Source organism: Phacochoerus africanus, chromosome 10, assembly GCF_016906955.1.
Source record: "Phacochoerus africanus isolate WHEZ1 chromosome 10, ROS_Pafr_v1, whole genome shotgun sequence".
NCBI lineage: Eukaryota > Metazoa > Chordata > Mammalia > Artiodactyla > Suidae > Phacochoerus > Phacochoerus africanus.
In genome coordinates, this window is record NC_062553.1 from 102,166,108 (window position 1) to 102,185,239 (window position 19,132).

Here is a 19,132-nt window from a genome sequence, read left to right on the forward strand (position 1 = left end):
TCATTTTGATAGGTGCGAAGTGATATGATTTTTTATTTGCCTTTCCCTGATGGTTAGCAATGTTGATTATCATTTCATGTGCTTGTTGGTTATCTATAATTACTCTTTGGAAAAATTCCTATCCAGGTCTTCTGCTTATTTTTTAATTGAATTATTTGCTTTTTTGATGTTGAATTGTATGAGCTGTTTATATATTTTGGATATTATCCCCTTACTGGCCATATCATTTGCAAATATTTTCTCCCATTCAGTAGGTTGTCTTTTCATTTTGTCAAAGGTTTGTTTGTTTTGCTGTACAAATTCACTTAAGTTTAATTAGATCTATTTGTTTATTTTTGCTTTTATTTTCTATAGGAGATGATTTATGTAAGAGTGTTCTGCCTGTGTTTTCCTTTGGAGTTTTATGGTATACAGTGTTATGTTTAGGTCTTTAATCCATTTTGAGTATATTTTTGTGTATGGTTAAATTATCGAGGATCCTAAAGAACTTTCATTTGTATAGGTTGTCTCTATCAATACTTACTCTATTAATGGAGTTCCCATTGTGGCTCAGTGAGTTACAAACTTGACTAGTCTCCATGAGGATGTGGGTTGGATCCCTGGCCTTGCTCAGTGATTAAGGATCCAGCATTGCTGTGAGCTGTGGTGTAGGTTGCAGACATGGCTTGGATCTGGTGTTGCTGTGACTGTGGTGTAGGCCAGTGGTTGTAGCTCTGATTCATCCCCTAGCCTGGGAACTTGTGTATTACACAAGTGGGGCCCTAAAAAGCAAAACAAACAAACAAAAAATACTCTATTAAAAGTAAAACCAAGAGATGTTTAGAATATTTATTATTTCATTAAAAAATAATAAACCTATTACATGTTTACAGAAATAACATTTCAATGAAAAATAACTTTTTAAAAACCAAAAAGTGAGAATAGTGGCATTGCATTACATTTTTACCAATTCTTTGGTCTCCTATAAGTGTTTGGCTTCTCATATCTGTTTTCTGCATGCAGTGTGTTGCTCTGCATTGTTTTGGTTGAATTATAAGAAGAAAATCCAGTTCACACAGATACATAGTTGAAAATAAGGAGGAGTATTTAAATAGCTTTTCTCTTCATATTTGATACTACACCTATGCTTGACAACTAGCATTTTCTTAAACATTAATTTCTTAAACAATGTGGAGTCTGAAACCATATAGATTAGCTTTTCGTACTTTGATACATTAAAAGCCTTTGGTCTGTCTAGGACTTTGAATGAATCTTTTACCCATGTATGGTTTTGTAGTATCTGGTAACAGTCATTTGAGATTATTAATTCATTGAGTTATACCGATCTTCCAAATATTGACATATTTTATTCTAGAATATCAAACAAAATGCATTTGTTGATGTTACTACTAATCTCATCAAAAAAGTTAAGTATTGCAAAGCTGTCAAGCTAACAGTGGCAAATACTGATTTTCACATGAAAGTGAAAAATCAACTTTTTTTTTCTGCACCCACAGCATGTGGAAGTTCCTGGGCCAGGGATCGAACTTGTGCCAGAGCAACGACCCAAGCCACTGCCCTGACAATGCCAGATCCTTAAGCAGCTGCACCACCAGAGAGCTCCTTTGAAAGCTCAACTTTTATCATTGGAAACATTTTCCTTTGAAATGACAAACTCACTTCCTTTAGTTTAAAAAAAAAATCTACCAAATACCCGTGTCAATAACAACTTGTTATTATTGGTTGTTAATCATTGTCAGTTCTTTCATTCTTAAAAAACGGTGCTTCTTGAAAAAAGTAGATACTTCAGCTTGTAACTCAAACAATTATAAAGGCACTTTTCAATATGCAGCAAAAGTGCTTTGTGCCACTTCCTATTTTCTCACACCAAATATTAAAAAGAAATCCAAGGGTCAAAATTTACTAAGATTAATAATTTTTATTGCTTCATCCAGGACATTCTTATATGAAACTGGATTTATTTTCTGTACTCAAGTGGTGATGTAGATTACAATGACCGCTGGTATAGTGTGTCATCGTTTTGATTCTTGCCATACCAGCAGTTTTACCATTGCTTCTGCACCATCACAAATTACTAGCGAAAAAGGAAAATAAAAACTTAGAAAAATGGTTTTGACCTGGCAGGTTGAATGTTCTCATTGACCCCAGGACTCCAGGGATCACACTTTGGCAATCCTTGTACTAGGTTATTGGTTTTTTGCGTTTTTTGTTTTGTTTTGTTTTGTTTTGTTTTATTGTAGTTGTTTTATAAATTATTGGGGTGGTGTATTGTCAAAATTTCTAAAACCTTAACTATTCTTAGGTATTTTTTTAATCTGAAAAGAATTCTCTGGCAGTACCAAAGATCTGTAAATCTCCTTTTTTTTTTTACCCCCCTTCTTTTGGCCCTGCTTACAGCATGCAGAAGTTCCCAGACCAGGGATCAAACTCACTGCTGTAACCAGAGCCACAGCAGTGACAAGGCTGGGTCCTTAACCTGCTGAGCCATGAGAGAACTCCAACCTGTAAATCTTCTGAAAATATGTGCATAATTATTTGTGAATGTTTATTGTTCTGGGAAGAGAGTCCACAGCTTTCATCATATACACAAAGGGATTATTAATCCACCCTCCCACCCCACAGAATTGAGAATCAGTGGCCTACGGACATGGTCTGCACAGCATTAAATTTTTTGAGATACTTGAGACTTACATTCTAATACATGGTCAATATTCTAATGTTTGCATGTGCTTAAAAAGACATTTATATTATTGAGATGAGTGACTTATTTAGCCCACATGCACACTGACATATATGTACATACACATACATATGCAAACACACACACACATGCATATGTATCAGATCAAAGGTAACCATCTTTCAATGTATATCCTTGTCTTTTGTCTGCTTGATTATCTCTTTCTGAGAAAGAAATGTTAAAATCTCCCTCTATATTTCAAAATAATTCATTGACCACAGGTTGATAATTATTGAAGCTGAGTGATGGATACGTGGGAATTCATTATAATATTCTGTTTACTTTTGCATATGTTAAAATTTTTCCATAAAAACCTTGACAAAATCCAAGTAGGTCAGTCACAACCTTATTTTGATAACGTGTTTTGAAAGTTAATTTTAAAGTGTTCTTATGCTCTAGCTGAGAAAAAAAAAAATTGCTTCCTTGCCATTTTTCTCCCTATTCTCTTGTTCTGCTTACCTTGAAGGAACAGAGATCAGAAGGCCAACTACTTCCATAATGACTGTTCATAACCTTTTCTTTGGCCCTATCTTATAATTCTTTGAAGGATTTGTGTGTGTGTGTGTGTGTGTGTGTGTGTAATATCTTTACTAGATTTTCTGATCTCTACTTTTAAAATCATAATTTATACATTGAGACTCTTGTTTTTGCCATGTGAGTTAATAGGATATAATGATAATAGTTTTAGATTCTCTTTAATCTATTGCAGGTAGTTGTCGGAGATCATGATGGAATAGTTATGTGCTTTGGCATGAAGAAGGGAGAAGCAGTGGTATGTGTACCTTTTGAACATTCCTAGGTTAAAATTTTTCTAAAGCACAATGAAAAATGGTTTGTGAAAGAAGTATGAGGCTGCAGGCAGCACAAGAGTCATTTGCTAGCTATTTATAAAACACTTTTGACAGCCTAAGGTGATAATATTAGTCTTCTATGGTGTGTGAAAAATTATCTCAACCTTAGAGGCTTAAAACAACATACATTTATTGTCTCACAGGGGCAGGAGTCCAGACTGGAAGCCTTACATGGCTGCAGTGTAGATGCTAAGCTCTATTCCTTTCTGGAGCATAGGGTCCTGTTCCAAGCTCACGTTATTGGTGGTGGAATTCAGTTCCTTATTGTTGTTGGACTGAGGTCCCCATTTTACTGTTCTCGGTCAGCCAGGGCCTGCCAAAATCTTGAGGCCTCCATAGTTCCTTGCTGTGTGGCTTTTCACAGGCCCTCTCACAACGTGGTGTCCTACTTCTTCAGGCCAGCAGGAAAATCTGTTTAGTCCACCAAGATGGAGTCTCACATAACATAGTGTAACATGGAAATCACCATTGTGTCACCTTTACCACTTAATGTAGCCTAATCAAGGAAGTGATTATTACATCATCCTATTCACAGATCATAGTTTACAAGTGATGGGTCTGAGATGTGAACTCTTACATTCATTATACGTTATACAGAATTTGCAAAAAGATGAAGAGTGTGAAAACTATCAGAAAATCAGTGATTCCATCATTCATATATCCTTCTAGATATTTCGTTCTCTGTGTATAAAGTCACTGGGGGGAAGGGAACAAAGTTATAGCAATAATAAAACAGTAAATAATCAGGAAGAAATTAGATGCAAGTGTTGTTTCCAATTAAATAGAGAGATATTAAGTTATACACTGAGGTTTTCAGTAAATTCTGTGGACCTTTATTTACATTACTAAAATTTATAAAATAGTAAGGAAACCAGGAGAGATTAGTTTTTAAAAGATGATTAAAGTGTAAAAACATATCTATTGGAACCATCTGGAGAATCTTGTTAGAGTGCAGATTCTCATTCAGTAGATCTAGGGTTGAGCCAGAGAGTCCGCATTTCTAAGCAGTTGAATGATGTTACTGCTGCTGTTTAGTGAACTCTACTTTGAGGGAAAGAGTTTAGATTTTAATTATGTCATTGAAATAGGTTAGGTAATAAACATTACAGAGTTTGAAGATATTCAGCAAAAAACCCCAGAAGACCACTGAAGTAAATACATTTGTATCTAAAGGAGTCTCTATACAGTAGAACTATAATATTCTGTAAGTTTAAAATTACAGCTTTTTTTTTAATGGTTTAAGGAAAATGCTTGCAATAAATTCATGTACTTAATTTTTTCCTCAACAATTTTTACAGACAGTGTTCAAGACATTACCTGGGCAGAAGATTGCAAGACTGGAACTAGGAGGGGTTCTTAACACACCCCAGGAGAAAATTTTTATTGCTGCAGGATCTGAGATTAGAGGCTTCACAAAGAGAGGAAAACAGTTCCTCTCTTTTGAAACAAACCTAACTGAAAGCATTAAAGCCATGTATGTTTATTCTTTTTATTTTTGCATATTCATTTACAATATTTTTGATTGGTGACAAATATCTGATTGTCTCATTTCTTAATAGGTTATCAGGGAAATAAAGATACTTTATTAGTCAGAAATTAAATTTGACCTAGAATCAATACAAAATAAATTGGGTGTTGAAATGTTCTCTTTTTAAGACCTTTATAGTATTTACAGATTTATTTTTGACTAGTTGGTTCAGTTATAATTCATGATCAAGTTATAAAAGAAGTGAAAGAAATCTCCAGATATTTAGGTTCCTGTAGCTTTGCTGTCTCTAGTAGTTCTGGTTTTGAGGTAGCATCATTTTGTTAAAGGCCTGGCCATCTAAGTTAGTGTCTACCAAAAGGTTTAATTCCTGGTGAGTCAGGTAAGACTGAGTAAAAAATATCTCCCTTAATGGCTCCCTGATTTACAAAATTTTGCAATTAAAATTTTAGTTTTTGAACGATAAAGAGCTGGGAGAGGGTTTAAAATTGATCTAATCCACTGTTCTTCAAACCTGCTACTTGGAGAATACCTTGGGAGCTTTAATAGTCTCCTTAGCAGTTTCTTAAATGTTTTTACTGGACTGGCAGAGATAAGATAGAAAGGTTCTTTTTCAGTTTTTGAAAATTTATTGTCTGAATCTCCACATTTATAAGTTGCATGAGAAAACAAGATTATAGCTTGAAAATATTCAGGAAGAAAAATGATCACTTATAAAATTGATTACCACCCATGAATCCATCCCTGTCGGAATGCTTTCATCTATCCCCACTCTTATCAACAGTAGTGTTTGCCAAGTAATATTTTGGACAATATAATAGAGATAGAATGCAGATGGATTTGAAAGTGAAATTTTATTTTTATTATTTTTTTATTTTTGCTTTTTAGGGCCATACTCACGGCAATATGGAGGTTCCCAGGCTAGGGGTCAAATTGGAGCTGTAGCTGCTGGCCTATGCCACAGCCACAGCAATGCAGGATCTGAGCTGTGTCTGTGACCTACACCACGGCTCACGGCAATGCCAGATCCTTAACCCACTGATGAGGCCAGGGATCAAACCCGAACCTCACGGTTCCTAGTTGGATTCGTTTCTGTTGTGCCACAATGGGAGCTCCTGAATGTGAAATTTTAAATCTTGAAAAAAGATATTAAGTTGATAAAAATGACATTAAGAGAACTTCTAAAATTATATACAGAGCCACAAAGTGAAGCTATTTGAACAATAATTGGAGAAAAAGCAATGAGGATCATTATAATTTTAGCATCAAAAAGTTTTAAAATAGACCTCTAGGTGGAAAAACAGGTGAAACTTTTAAATAAAATTATCCTCCTATGATCACATGGTGATAGCTTTCTAGAAATGAAGATAATGTACTAGTATATACTTTTTAGTCAAAGAATTTCAGCTCCCCTGTGAAAACTTGATTCATTCTAAGAATTAGAACATTGTTATGATTATTTTCTAGATTTTTTAAAATAAAATTTGAAACGAATGTATTATTTCTTTCCTCAAGTTAAAATTCTCATAAAATCATTTTTTCCATTGTTTAGTTTCAAGTAGATTCAGTTCAAATAGCCTTTTTCTATTGATTGCAGCAGTAAGAAAGCTAACTGTAGAGTTAAAAACTGCATTGCAATCCAGTCTACTATCTTCCAATAGTCTACTATCTACTACTTATAGGCAAGTTACTTAACATTGTATTACTCCTCTTAGAAAAAGATGATAGGAAGTTCCCTTTGTGGCTTTGCGGTAATGAGCCAAAACCGGACTAGTATTCATGAGGAGGCGAGTTCAATCCCTGGGCTTGCTTAGTGAATTAAGGATCCGACATTGCTGTGAGCTGTGGTGTAGGCCGGCAGCTACAGCTCCAATTCAGCTCCTAGCCTGGAAACTTGCATATGCTGCAGGTGCAGCACTAAAAAGCAAAAAAAAAAAAAAAAAAAAAGAAAGAAAAAGATGATAATAGTCCCTAGTTAATAGAGTTGTAAGGATCCAGTTAATGCATGAGTCACTTAGGAGAGTGGTTGGCACACAGTACACATCAAAAAAGTTACTTTTTGATATATTGTTTTCAGATATAGACAATTAAATTACCATTATCTTGTTGTTGGTTTTTTTTTTTTTTCCCTTTTTTTATGGCCCCTCTGAAGCATATGGAAGTTCCCAGGCTAGGGGTCAAATTGGAGCCGTAGTTGCCCGCCACAGCCACAGCCACAGCCACAGCCACATCCGAGCCACATCTGGGACCTATGCCACAGCAATGGAGAATCCTTAACCCAATGAGCCCCACTGAGTGAGGCCAGGGGTCGAACTTGCATCCTCACAGACACTATGTTGTGTTCTTCACCCTCTGAGCCATAACGGGAACTCCCTATTATCTTCTATTTGTTTTTAGTTTTTCTGAACTCGATTTTTGAGAAGGCTGAAGCTTTAAGAACCTCATTTTCAGCTTTCAAAATAAATGATATACCAACAGGCTAGAAATTAAGTGGAGAAAATGAAAATAAACTGTGTTCTCTGAGTCTATGATAAAATGATAGTAAACTGTATATAAATAAATTTTTATGTTCATCTCTGAAAATAATTCAGGAGCTTCCTATACTTATTTTATTTTAATTTGGATATTTTAAATTACTTTTGATATTCTCAGGCACATATCTGGCTCAGACCTTTTTCTCAGTGCAAGTTACATCTATAACCATTATTGTGACTGTAAAGACCAACATTATTACCTTTCTGGGGACAAAATCAATGATGTCATCTGCCTTCCAGTGGAAAGAGTTCTTCGTGATATACCAGTATTGGCCTGCCAGGACAGAGTGCTCAGAGTTTTACAGGTTGCTGCTATTTGCATTCTTATAATTTTTTATAATTTAGGCAAATAAATATTGACAAACAATGTGTACTTGAGATAAATTACTACCACTTTAAATATCTTAAAATTATACCTGGAAAATTTTAATGTTTGAATCGACAAACTAACTTTTTTTTCACTTGAGGCAAATGTGTTGAAATCTTTGGCAACTTTATAGAGAGGCATGAATGGAAAAAAGGATATTTTTTCGGTAGTTTTATTCTGCAGTTCTTTATATGAATACTGATGTTATCTATGAATGCCGACATTATTTTAAATTTGTATTCTGTTTTAATTTTAAAATACTTGTTCTTCTTCAGGGATCGGATGTGATGTATGAAATTGAAGTTCCTGGACCACCCGCTGTTTTAGCACTACACAATGGAAATGGTGGTAATCAGGGTTTCATTATTGACAGTCAAATAAGGGAGTGAGTTACATTAAATAAGTTTAGCTATTTCAGGTTTTTAATCATTTAACTGTGTATTAAGTGAAAATTGGGAATTGTAGAAAGAACATAAACGGGAATAGAGACAGTTGTCTACTAACTTGCCAGTAACTTAACAGTAATGAGTTATTGAATTTAAATTTTCAGTTTTCTCATCTTAAAATTAGTTGAGGAAGGACTTATCTCTTACGGTTATACAGTTCTGTGAATGTATAACCATCCTTCTAAATTAAGTTAATTAAAATCTGTCTTATAGTATTTTCCATGAGATTTTTACATGAAAGTCAGTATATATCCAAATATTTTAATTTTAAAGAAATATTGTGAGTTGTGGGATAAATTCATTATGTGGACTTTGACTGTAACTAGGTGACTCTGGTGAAGACCTTTTGTTTGGAACATCAGATGGAAAACTTGGACTTATTCAGATTACTACATCCAAACCAATACACAAGTGGGAAATTCGAAATGAGAAAAAGAGGGGAGGTATGTTTTTGATATAGTTAAGTTTCTGAAATTTCAGTGATTATTAAATAAACTATCTTACATTATATAGTTCATTCTGTTTTATTCATAATGTATAGCAGACTTAGAAATTTACAGAGCCACCTCAGATTTATTCACTATTTGTTTATTTAGCAGTTCTGTCATACTTTTGCCATAATATTTTAAAATAAGATATGCTAATAGTAATTTGGGATTAATAGAGTTTTCTGAGCTAATGTCTATTTTTAATGTCAATCTGTGCTCAAATCTGTTTTTCACTGTTTGGTGAAGGGAGTTAACTGGAATTTGGGAATGCTTAATATGAGACAAAGAGGAAGTGCAGTGAGGTCAGGGAATATTCCTGTTTTCTAAGGACTTTATACCTTCCTAAGGGAAATTTATATCTGACATGGGAGGTCGTGAGATGATTGTTTATAGGTACAGAATGTGATTTGAATGATAAGCAAATGAGTTAGTAATGTAGAAGAGTTAGGGGAAAAGAGTAACCATGAAGAGGAAAAAATAAAGGCAAAGGACTTGAGGCAGAGGTAAATTTGATTTATTTGAGGACCAGAAATAAGACTAGTGTAGCTAAATATATTAGTATGGCATGAAGTGAAGTCACAGAGGAGAGGTAAGGCCAAATCATGTTGGTCCTCATGAGCCTTGGTGAAAAGTTTGAATTTTAATTTAAGTGCAGTGGGAAATCATTGGAGAATTGTAAGTGGGGGTATTACGTGATTTAATTTACCAAACGGAAACACTCATAGAGAGTGGATTTTCAGGGAAGTAGGTCAAAGTTAGAGGCATGGGGTTCAGTTGGGAAGTTATTGTTGCAGTTTTTATTTTATTATATAATAATAAAATAGTTTGTTGGTTTTGGCCACACCTGTGGCATGCCTAAGTTCAGGCCAGGAATCAAACCCATACCCTAGCTGTAACCAGAGCCAGAGCAGTGACAACACCGGATCCTTAACCCACTGAGTCATGAGGGAACCCCCATAGTTGTTTTAATTTATCCTGTTTTTTTCCTATACTGATTTGATAAATACATTTTTATATTCATACTTGGTATATATTTGATTACAATATAGTTTTACTAATAACTTATTTATCTTTTTTTAAAGGTATTTTGTGTGTTGATAGCTTTGACATTGTGGGTGATGGGGTTAAAGATTTACTTGTTGGAAGAGATGATGGAATGGTGGAAGTGTATAGTTTTGATAATACAAATGAGCCTATTTTACGATTTGATCAGGTAAGTTCATTTTTATAAAGGTTATATATGCCTGCTATTCATCAAATAATTATAGAGATGACTGATAGTTTTTGTTTTATTAAATAAAATATATTAACATCTTGTGTTTGGCCTAAAATAGTGCTGTTTTAGTATTAATCACAATCTTCTCTAGACTATTATTATGTTTGAATAATGGACTGTTGCCCTTAAGATGAATAATAAACTACTTCTTCATTTGATTTCTAAATATTACATTTCTAAATTATTACATATTTTACCTTAGTTTCTATAACACATAATAGATTATAAGAGTACCATTTATATGTCTGGGTAACATAAATGAGATTGTGTTGTTTTAAAATAACAAGGTTTTAGGAAAAACTCCATATTGTTAAGATAATATAAAAAATATCTTTATGCAGATAGGGAAAAGTGGTACTTTACCTTCTAGCCACCCAAGGTCCAGTGTAAAGGAAGGAAAAATTACTTCATAAGAGTAATTTTTAGTTCACAAATTTTAAGTGTAATTGAGCTTGTTTATCCCAGAGTTCAAAATCACATGGAGAAACATTCTGGTTTAAATTGAATCTTTCATTTTCATAGAAGGATATTCTCCTGTCCACGGTTTCCTCATCCTGCCTCCTGCAGGATATAGTAAAGCTGTGTTAACAACAGTAACAAGAACAAAAAGCCGTAACTCAGTATTTTATTTCTTTGTCTCATTTCTGTAATAGTGGTGAAGGTTTTCCCAGTACCAACTTTAATTATATATTAGCAAATACAGACGTTTTGGTACATAAAGTATATTATTATGCAGATAATATGGAGATAAAAACATACAGCTGGGAGAAAGGCTCAGCAGAAAGGAATCTGACTAGTATCTATTAGGATGCAGGTTTGATCCCTGGCCTCGATCAGTGGGTTAAGGATCCAGTGTTGCCATGAGCTGTGGTGTAGGTTGTAGGCGTGGCTCGGATCTGGTGGTGTTGTGGCTGTGGTATCAGCCAGTGGCTACAGCTCACATTTGACCCCTAGCCTGGGAACCTCCATATGCTGCAGGTGCGGCCCTAAAAAGACAAAAAAAAAAAATACAGCTCATTTCTAGATTCTTATTTCTAGATTCATCTTACTTGGTGTTAAAAATTCATCTGCCTAATGATGCAAATAACAGTTTGGGCTTAAAAGTACATAGTAATCCTGCATTGGTGATCTCCTGTTTTCTCTCATCAACCCCTGAGAAATTTTCCCATTTAGACTCCAGTCTCCACTTTGACTTCTATTCCAAACCCTAATAATGACATAGCATGTCACCCCTCTTCCAACTGTGGCACTAAGAATTCCTGTCTTCCCACTCTTTCTTCTGTCTGATGATAGAGGTACTGCATTCTGCAAATGTGCTACTTTTTTTTTTTTTTTTTTTACGGCCACACTTTCGGCATATGGAAGTTCCCAATCTAGGAGTTGAATGGGAGTTGTAGCTGAGGCTTACGCCACAGCCACAGCAGCACTGGATCAGAGCTGCATTTGCAACCTATGTCACAGCTTATGGCAATGTCAGGTCCTTAACTCACTGAGCCACAACGTAAACTCCCTGTACTGCCTCATCTTGATTCATAATGTCACTCTCTTTATTATTTTCCTAATCAGGAGAAGTCCTCTTTTCTGGCAGTCTGAGCTGATTGTTGGTTAATCAGAAAGTTAAGGGAGGGATTTCCCATCATGGCTCAGCAGTAACGAACCCGACTAGTATCCATGAGGGCTTGGGTTCTATCCCTGGCCTTGCTCAGTGGGTTAAGGATCCAGCATTGCTGTGAGCTGTGGTGTAAGTTGGCAGATGTGGCTTGGATCCCGAGTCGCTCTGGCTGTGGTGTAGGCTGGCAGCTTCAGCTCCCTTGATCCCTAGCCTGAGAACTTCCATATGCTGCAGGTATGGCCCTAAAAAGACAAAAAAAAAACAAAAAGTTAAGGGATGAATAATAAAAAAGACTCTCTCTATATACCTTAAACATCATGTTTTAATTTAAACTTATAAATATGTATTTATTCACTGATATTTTGAGCAGTGACCAAGGTCTTTTTTTGTGAGTTCTCCTAATTGGCATCCCATGTTGTTACTTAACATAATTCATATCTGTACTATATTGTATGGTATCTCCTATTTTATAGTTATATGACTTTTTTAAAAAATGCAAGTTGAGGCATTCCTTTGTGGTACAGTGGGTTAAGGATCTGGCATTTTCACTGTAGCAGCTTGGGTTCACTCTGCAGCACAGGAATCCACACATGCCACAGGTACAGCCATATATATATAAATCTACAACTCCAAGGCTTTTATAAAAAGATACTTGGAATACAAAAAGTAAATGGATTTGATTAAAATGTTGTATTGGCAAAAAAAAATGTAGAAATTAACAGTTTTCGAATGTTTGTAACTTTTTCTGAATAAATTAGGTTAAATAAGGTACTTCTGAGAGAGTGAAAGGGTAAGTTATAATTAATAGTTACTGCATAAACCACTCAGAATGTGAGAATGTGTGTGACCCTATTGACTGGGTAAAACATCCTTTTGAAGTCATATGGTTTCTAGTTTTTGCTATCAATAAATAGAAGGGGGACTTAATCAAGTTGTCAGATGATGTATCATTAAAAAACATTTTCAGTTGTAGATCAGTGATTTTAGGTCAGTAGCCTGGAAGATGTTTTAATAATTAAGTGAGCTTTCTACAAAAAAATTTCTTTTTTTCTCATCAATATCTTTATGGGACTAAAGTGCATTAGTGCTCATATCTATGATAATGAAAAATAGGAATAGAACTGATGTTGAACCCAGACTCATTCTAGCAATGTATAAATAATACTCATTTGTGAAACATGAATAATTTGGAAGGAATAAAGTCCCATTCATCTCATGAGATACATTTCCTATAGAATTTTGTTTTTCGTGATTTAATTATTATTTATTAAAACCTGTATTTACTGTGATCAATTGTGAAATACTAATAATTATAATGATAGACATTTCTTTTTTTTTTTTTGTCTTTTTGCCATTTCTTGGGCCTCTCCCGCAGCAAATGGAGGTTCCCAGGCTAGGGGTCAAATCGGAGCTATAGCCACCGGCCTACACCAGAGCCACAGCAACTCGGGATCCGAGCCGCGTCTGCGACCTACACCACAGCTCACGGCAATGCCGGATCCTTAAACCACTGAGCAAGGGCAGGGATCGAACGAACCCGCAACCTCATGGTTCCTAGTTGGATTCGTTAACCACTGCGCCACGACGGGAATTCCCATAATGATAGACATTTCTAATCCTTAGAGCTTAGTAATCACAGATTAAACTCCTTTTTTTTTTTTTCCCTTGGTTGCAAAGAAGTATGAAAGAATTTCAAGCATATAAATGAGTGTGTTCCATTATGATAAATATATGTGGGAGGAGTGGAATGAAAATAAAAGTTTAAGGAACAATGTAAAATTTCCAACTGTTAAAGATTTGTTCTTTCATTTAAGTCAATGATTGTGTGTCTAAATTTGTCCTGATATTTAGATTCACTGGGTGTAATTAAAGGATGTGACAGTTTTATTTAAAAATTATATCTTTAAAACTTCCAGAAATTACATTCTTTGAAACTATTTAGAGTAGTGATGAGGAGTTCCTACTGTGACTCTGTAAGTTGAAGAATCAACTGCAGCAGCTCAAGTCACTGCGAGGCATAGATTTGATGCCCTCACAGTGGGTTAAAGGATCTGGTGTTGCCTCAGCTGTGGCGTAGGTCGCAGCTTTGGCTTGAATTCAATCACTGGCCCTTTTGGCCCAGGGACTTCCATATGCCATATGTGCAGCCACAAAAAAATAAAGTAAATAAATAAAATTCAGTGATGAAAAAATCTGTCTTTTAAATTTTTTTTTTTCGGGGGGGCACACCTGCAACACATGGAAGTTCCCAGGCTAGGGGTCAAATTGGAGCTGTAGCTGCTGGCCTATGCCACAGCCACAACAATGCCAGATCTGAGTCACGTCTGTGACCTATACCACAGCTCATAGAGACACCAGTTCCTTAACCCACTGAGCAAGGCCAGGGATCGAACCTGCAACCTCATGGTTCCTAGTCAGATTCGTTTCTACTGTGCCACGACAGGAATTCTGAGAGCTAGTATTTTTTATGTTAGTATCCATTCCCTCTACCTTCTCCTTTAGAACCATTATTCTGGACCTTGCCTTGTTAGAATTACTTGACAGAGTTTTTCAAACAACAAATCCATTAATACATCGATAGGTTGCCAACACATTTTTTTTTAAGTGAAAGAGATTAGAACAACAAAAACCTTTTTAAGTTATATCTGTGGTTGTATATGTTCATGTGTGAATGTATACTAGATTGCAGTATGAAACATATTGCTTGCTTTCCAGATAGCTTGAAAACCACTGATATAGAATGCTTGTTAAAAAAATTCAGATTCTGGGGAGTTCCCGTCGTGGCTCAGTGGTTAGCAAATCCGACTAGGAACCATGAGGTTGTGGGTTCGATCCCTGGCCTTGCTCAGTGGGTTAAAGGATCCGGCGTTGCCGTGAGCTGTGGTGTAGGTTGCAGACGTGGCTCGGATCCTACGTTGCTGTAGCTCTGGCGTAGGCCGGCAGCTACGGCTCTGATTCGACCCATAGCCTGGGAACCTCCACATGCCGCAGGAGCGGCCCAAGAAATGGCAAAAAGACAAAAAAAAAAAAATTCAGATTCTGGAGTTCCTGTAGTGTGGTTCAGTGGGTTAAGAACCCAACTAGTGGAGTTCCACGCGTGGTGCAGTGGTTAACGAATCTGACTAGGAAAACCATGAGGTCACAGGTTTGATCCCTGGCCTAGCTCAGTGGGTTAAGGATCTGGCATTGCCGTGAGCTGTGGTGTAGGTTGCAGACACAACTTGGATCCCAAGTTGCTGTGGCTCTGGCGTAGGCCGGTGGCTACGGCTCTGATTAGACCTCTATCCTGGGAATCTCCATATGCCATGGGAGCGTCCCTAGAAAAGGCAAAAAGACAAAAAACAAACAAACAAAACCCAACTAGTATCCATGAGGATGCAGGTTTAATCCCTGGCCTTGTTAGTGGATTAAAGATCCGGCATTGCAGTGAGCTGTGGTGTAGGTCACAGACATGGCTCAGATCAGGCACTGCTGTGGCTGTGGTGTAGGCCAGCAGCTGTAGCTCCAATTTGACCCCTATCCTGGGAACTTCCATATGCCACACATATGACCCTAAAAAACATACATATTTTCCTAGTTGACTTACCCAAGTGATTATTGTCAGACAAGTTTGGGAAATATTGATTAAAAGAAATTTAAACTCTGAACTATCTGAAAAACTTAGTTTCTCTCCATAGTAGCAGATTCGCTAAAAGTTCTGTAGACGCTGTCATCTTCTTTATTCTTCTAAAAAACTATCTGGGGAGTTCCCATCGTGGCTCAGCAGAAACGAATCCAACTAGGAACCATGAGGTTGCAGGTTCAATCCCTGGGGTGGCTCAGTGGGTTAAGGAACTGGTGTCTCTATGAGCTGTGGTATGGGTTGCAGACGCAGCTCAGATCCTGTGTTGCTGTGGCTGTGATGTAGGCCCGCAGCTTTAGCTCCAATTGGACTGCTAGCCTGGGAACCTCCATATGCCGTAGGTGCTGCCCTAAAAAGCAAAATAAATAAGTAAGTAAATAAATAAATAAATAAATAAATAAAAACTATTTGGAGAAAACACATGAGAGGTGGTCTATGGGATTCAGATAATAAATAAAAGTACTGAGAGCTTTGCTTATGTAATTTAAAAAAACTTATTCATATAAATAGTTTTTGCTCATTAGATGACTACTGTAGCTGAGTGGTACACACAAATATATGAATCATTTTATATTTCCTTTTCCCAAATTAAAAGACCCTGGAGGGAGTTCCCTTGTGGCTCAGTGAGTTGAGGATCTGGCATTGTCACTGCTGTGGCTCTGATTACAGCTGTAACATAGGTTCAGTCCCTGGCCAGGGAACTTCTGCATGCCGTGGTTGTGGCCAATAAATAAATAAACTGAAATTTTCTGCCGTTTGTGCAGGATTTTCACCTTTCCAATCTCAGTGTCTACACATAGTAAGTATTTGATGACTATATGCTGAATATTGGGAGATGGGAAAATAAGCTTTATAGCTTATTTTAATATATTTATAAAATTTTATTAATGATATGCTTGATATTTATTTTAGACATTATCTGAAAGTGTCACGTCTATCCAGGGTGGTTGCGTAGGGAAAGCTGGCTATGACGAAATCGTGGTATCCACATATTCAGGTGTGTAAGTGGTGATGGAGAGTTGAAGAAAGAATCAATAATAAAAATATAAATTTAATAAATTGCTTTAATGATTACTTTTTAAAAAGTTTATTAGTACACCATTTGTACAGCATTAAAAGCTTTATTGGTTAAAAAACAAAGAGGTTAGGAGGGGGTGTATTGACTTATAAAAGTTAATATTTGAATCATTTTTAAGGATGCTTAGTATATCTCTAGCATCTCTGAAAATTAAATGTTATCCTTTGGTTTAAAAAGAAGTTTATGCTGAAATTTATGTTTTGTTACTATGTACATTTCTTATAAAACTTGCTTGCCCTTTGAATAGTTCATTATGGTATTCTCATAGTAGTTATAGGAGTGTTTAACTTCCCATGAAAATAAATTTTGAAAGATAACTCTTATTCATCAGCTGTTTTTGCACTTACTAGAATATATTGACATATTTCATACTTGACAACTAAAACTGTAAATTAAAAACAGAGATTTCCTTAATTATAGTATTATAGTGAATCAGGCAAAACAAAGATAGTGTCCAAAATGCTTAGTAGTTTCTTTATGGTTTGCATATCTTCCAGCTAAATTTCTTATGTTTTATTTTGTTTTGTTGGAAGGGAATAAATCCAAGACTAAGTGAAGTTGATGTTGGTGGACAAAGGGGCATGTTTTTAGGGTTTCTTTTAACACAGGCAGCACTTAATGGTGCGTGATTGTAATTCATCTCTGCAGGCTGGGTTACAGGTCTGACAACAGAGCCTATTCATAAGGAAAGTGGACCAGGAGAAGAACTAAAAATTAATCCAGAGATACAGAATAAAATTTCCTCTTTACGGTAATTTTGGAGTTTTGTATTTTTTTTAAATCTCATAAAGTATGTGATTATTGTTTTTTTCTTACTTATAGATGCAGCATATTATATTGGAGTAATTATACAGTTACTTAGTTTATCACCATATTAAATGAAAATCAGTTGAGAAAATTAGCAACCAGTGGTGGTTAATATTTTGGTGTTAGAAGTACACTTTGTATGTTTTATTCTATGGCTTTTTTTTAGATTAGGAATTGTATTTTTTTCATTTGTTTATTATAGATAGTTATAGTGTTTTTTTTTTTTTTTCCATAGACTTTAGAAAGAAACCAATAGAGATGGTCTTTTCCTCTTTAATTCTAATGTGCACTGCTCCTTTCGACCCTTCTGTATCTGTAGTTGTGGCTTATAAGATATTTTTTTTTTTTTTTTTGCTTTTTAGGGCCACATCCATGGCATATGGAGGTTCCCAGACTAGGGGTCAAATTGGAGCTACAGCTGCCTGCCTACATCAGATCCATAACATCAGATCCAAGCTGTGTCTGCAACCTACACCACAGCTCATGGCAATGCCGGATCCTTAACTCACTGATGGAGGCCATGGATCAAACCTGCATCCTCATTGATACTAGTCAGATTTGTTTCTGCTGTGCCACAATGGGAGCTCTGCTTATAAGTTTTCTTACTGGAAATGAGTAATGTTGAATCTCTTAGACACAGGGATTGCTTTCATGGCCTGTTTAATTTGACAAGTCCTATGAAAAGGGACCCTAAGCCTCAAGGAAAATTGCTTCATATAATGAAGAAGTAGAAGTTGCTGAAACTTTTAATGATTATTCTTCTTACTTAAGCTCTTGCTGACGTCTTGGGAGAATGAGAGCTGATCTTTTTTTTTGATAGTAGTTGATGGCTATAGAGTTTTTGAAGCAACAAAGTGCCACAAGTACTAGTTCACTAAAGCCACACCATAGGTTAACCACAAGTTAGTTCACCAAAGCCACCATAAGAGAAAGCTCTAATGTCCATACAGAAGGGAAACTAAGTATAGTTAATGACTACTATCTCATGTCCTCAGTGCAAAAACTGATATTTATAACCAAGGCAACCCTCTCCTAATTCCACTGGAATGTATGCTCATGAGACACTTATATCCTTTTTGTTCATTTAGCACCCAGTTTCATGTCACTCAGTAAGTATTTCTTGGGAGAATGAATCTTTTCCTTTGTTCCTTATACAAATCCCTCTAAGCTCCTTCCCAGACTTTTCCCCCTAAAGTGGAGCTAGCTAAGCCCCATGTTGTTCTCCCTCAGTTACTATCTGCTTCATTCGCATATGACCTTTCCCTTTAACTGGAGGAACTCTAAACGATATATAAACGGTATATAGTTCAGTCTCTCCAACACTTGGTAGAGTTTTCTCTAACAATTGGTAGAACTCCAGCTATACCACTGGCCCATGATTATGTAGTCTCTCAAATGTTAATACTCAATAGCTACCTTATTTTGTCTTTTTCCACGTGTCCTACTTAAAGGTCCATGTTTACTGATTTCACACATTTTGTTTCTTCTCATTAAGTCTGGTATGTTTCTCTGCCCCAGTTCAGTCACCTTTTGTTCTGATTAGTGCTGTATATACTGTAACCAGATTGGTGTGTTAGAATTATTTGCAATCTGCCTTGATTCTTACAATTATTTTTTTTTTGTCTTTTTGTCTTTTTATGGCCACACCCATGGCATATGGAGGTTCCCAGGCTAGGGGTCAAATCGGAACTGTAGCCACTGGCCTACCACAGCTCATGGCAACGCCAGATCCTTAACCCACTGAGTGAGGCCAGAGATCGAACCCAAAACATCATGGTTCCTAGTCGGATTCGTTTCCACTGTGCCACGATGGGAATTCCCTACA

The 19,132-nt window shown here is 36.1% G+C and overlaps 1 protein-coding gene across 2 annotated transcripts in view; it reads left to right on the forward strand.

Annotated features, from left to right (window-relative positions):
- BBS7 (Bardet-Biedl syndrome 7) overlaps positions 1-19,132 on the forward strand; it is a 44,338-nt gene that overhangs the window by 3,530 nt on the left and 21,676 nt on the right. Inside the window, exons 3-10 of one of the 2 annotated variants that reach the window (XM_047797985.1) lie at positions 3,450-3,512; positions 4,890-5,065; positions 7,730-7,916; positions 8,254-8,326; positions 8,751-8,867; positions 9,995-10,125; positions 16,335-16,419; positions 17,149-17,251. In XM_047797985.1, coding sequence (XP_047653941.1) covers positions 3,450-3,512; positions 4,890-5,065; positions 7,730-7,916; positions 8,254-8,326; positions 8,751-8,867; positions 9,995-10,125; positions 16,335-16,419; positions 17,149-17,251 — 935 coding nt within the window. The remainder of the gene's footprint in view (positions 1-3,449; positions 3,513-4,889; positions 5,066-7,729; positions 7,917-8,253; positions 8,327-8,750; positions 8,868-9,994; positions 10,126-16,334; positions 16,420-17,148; positions 17,252-19,132) is intronic. The other variant, XM_047797986.1, reaches the window with a different exon arrangement.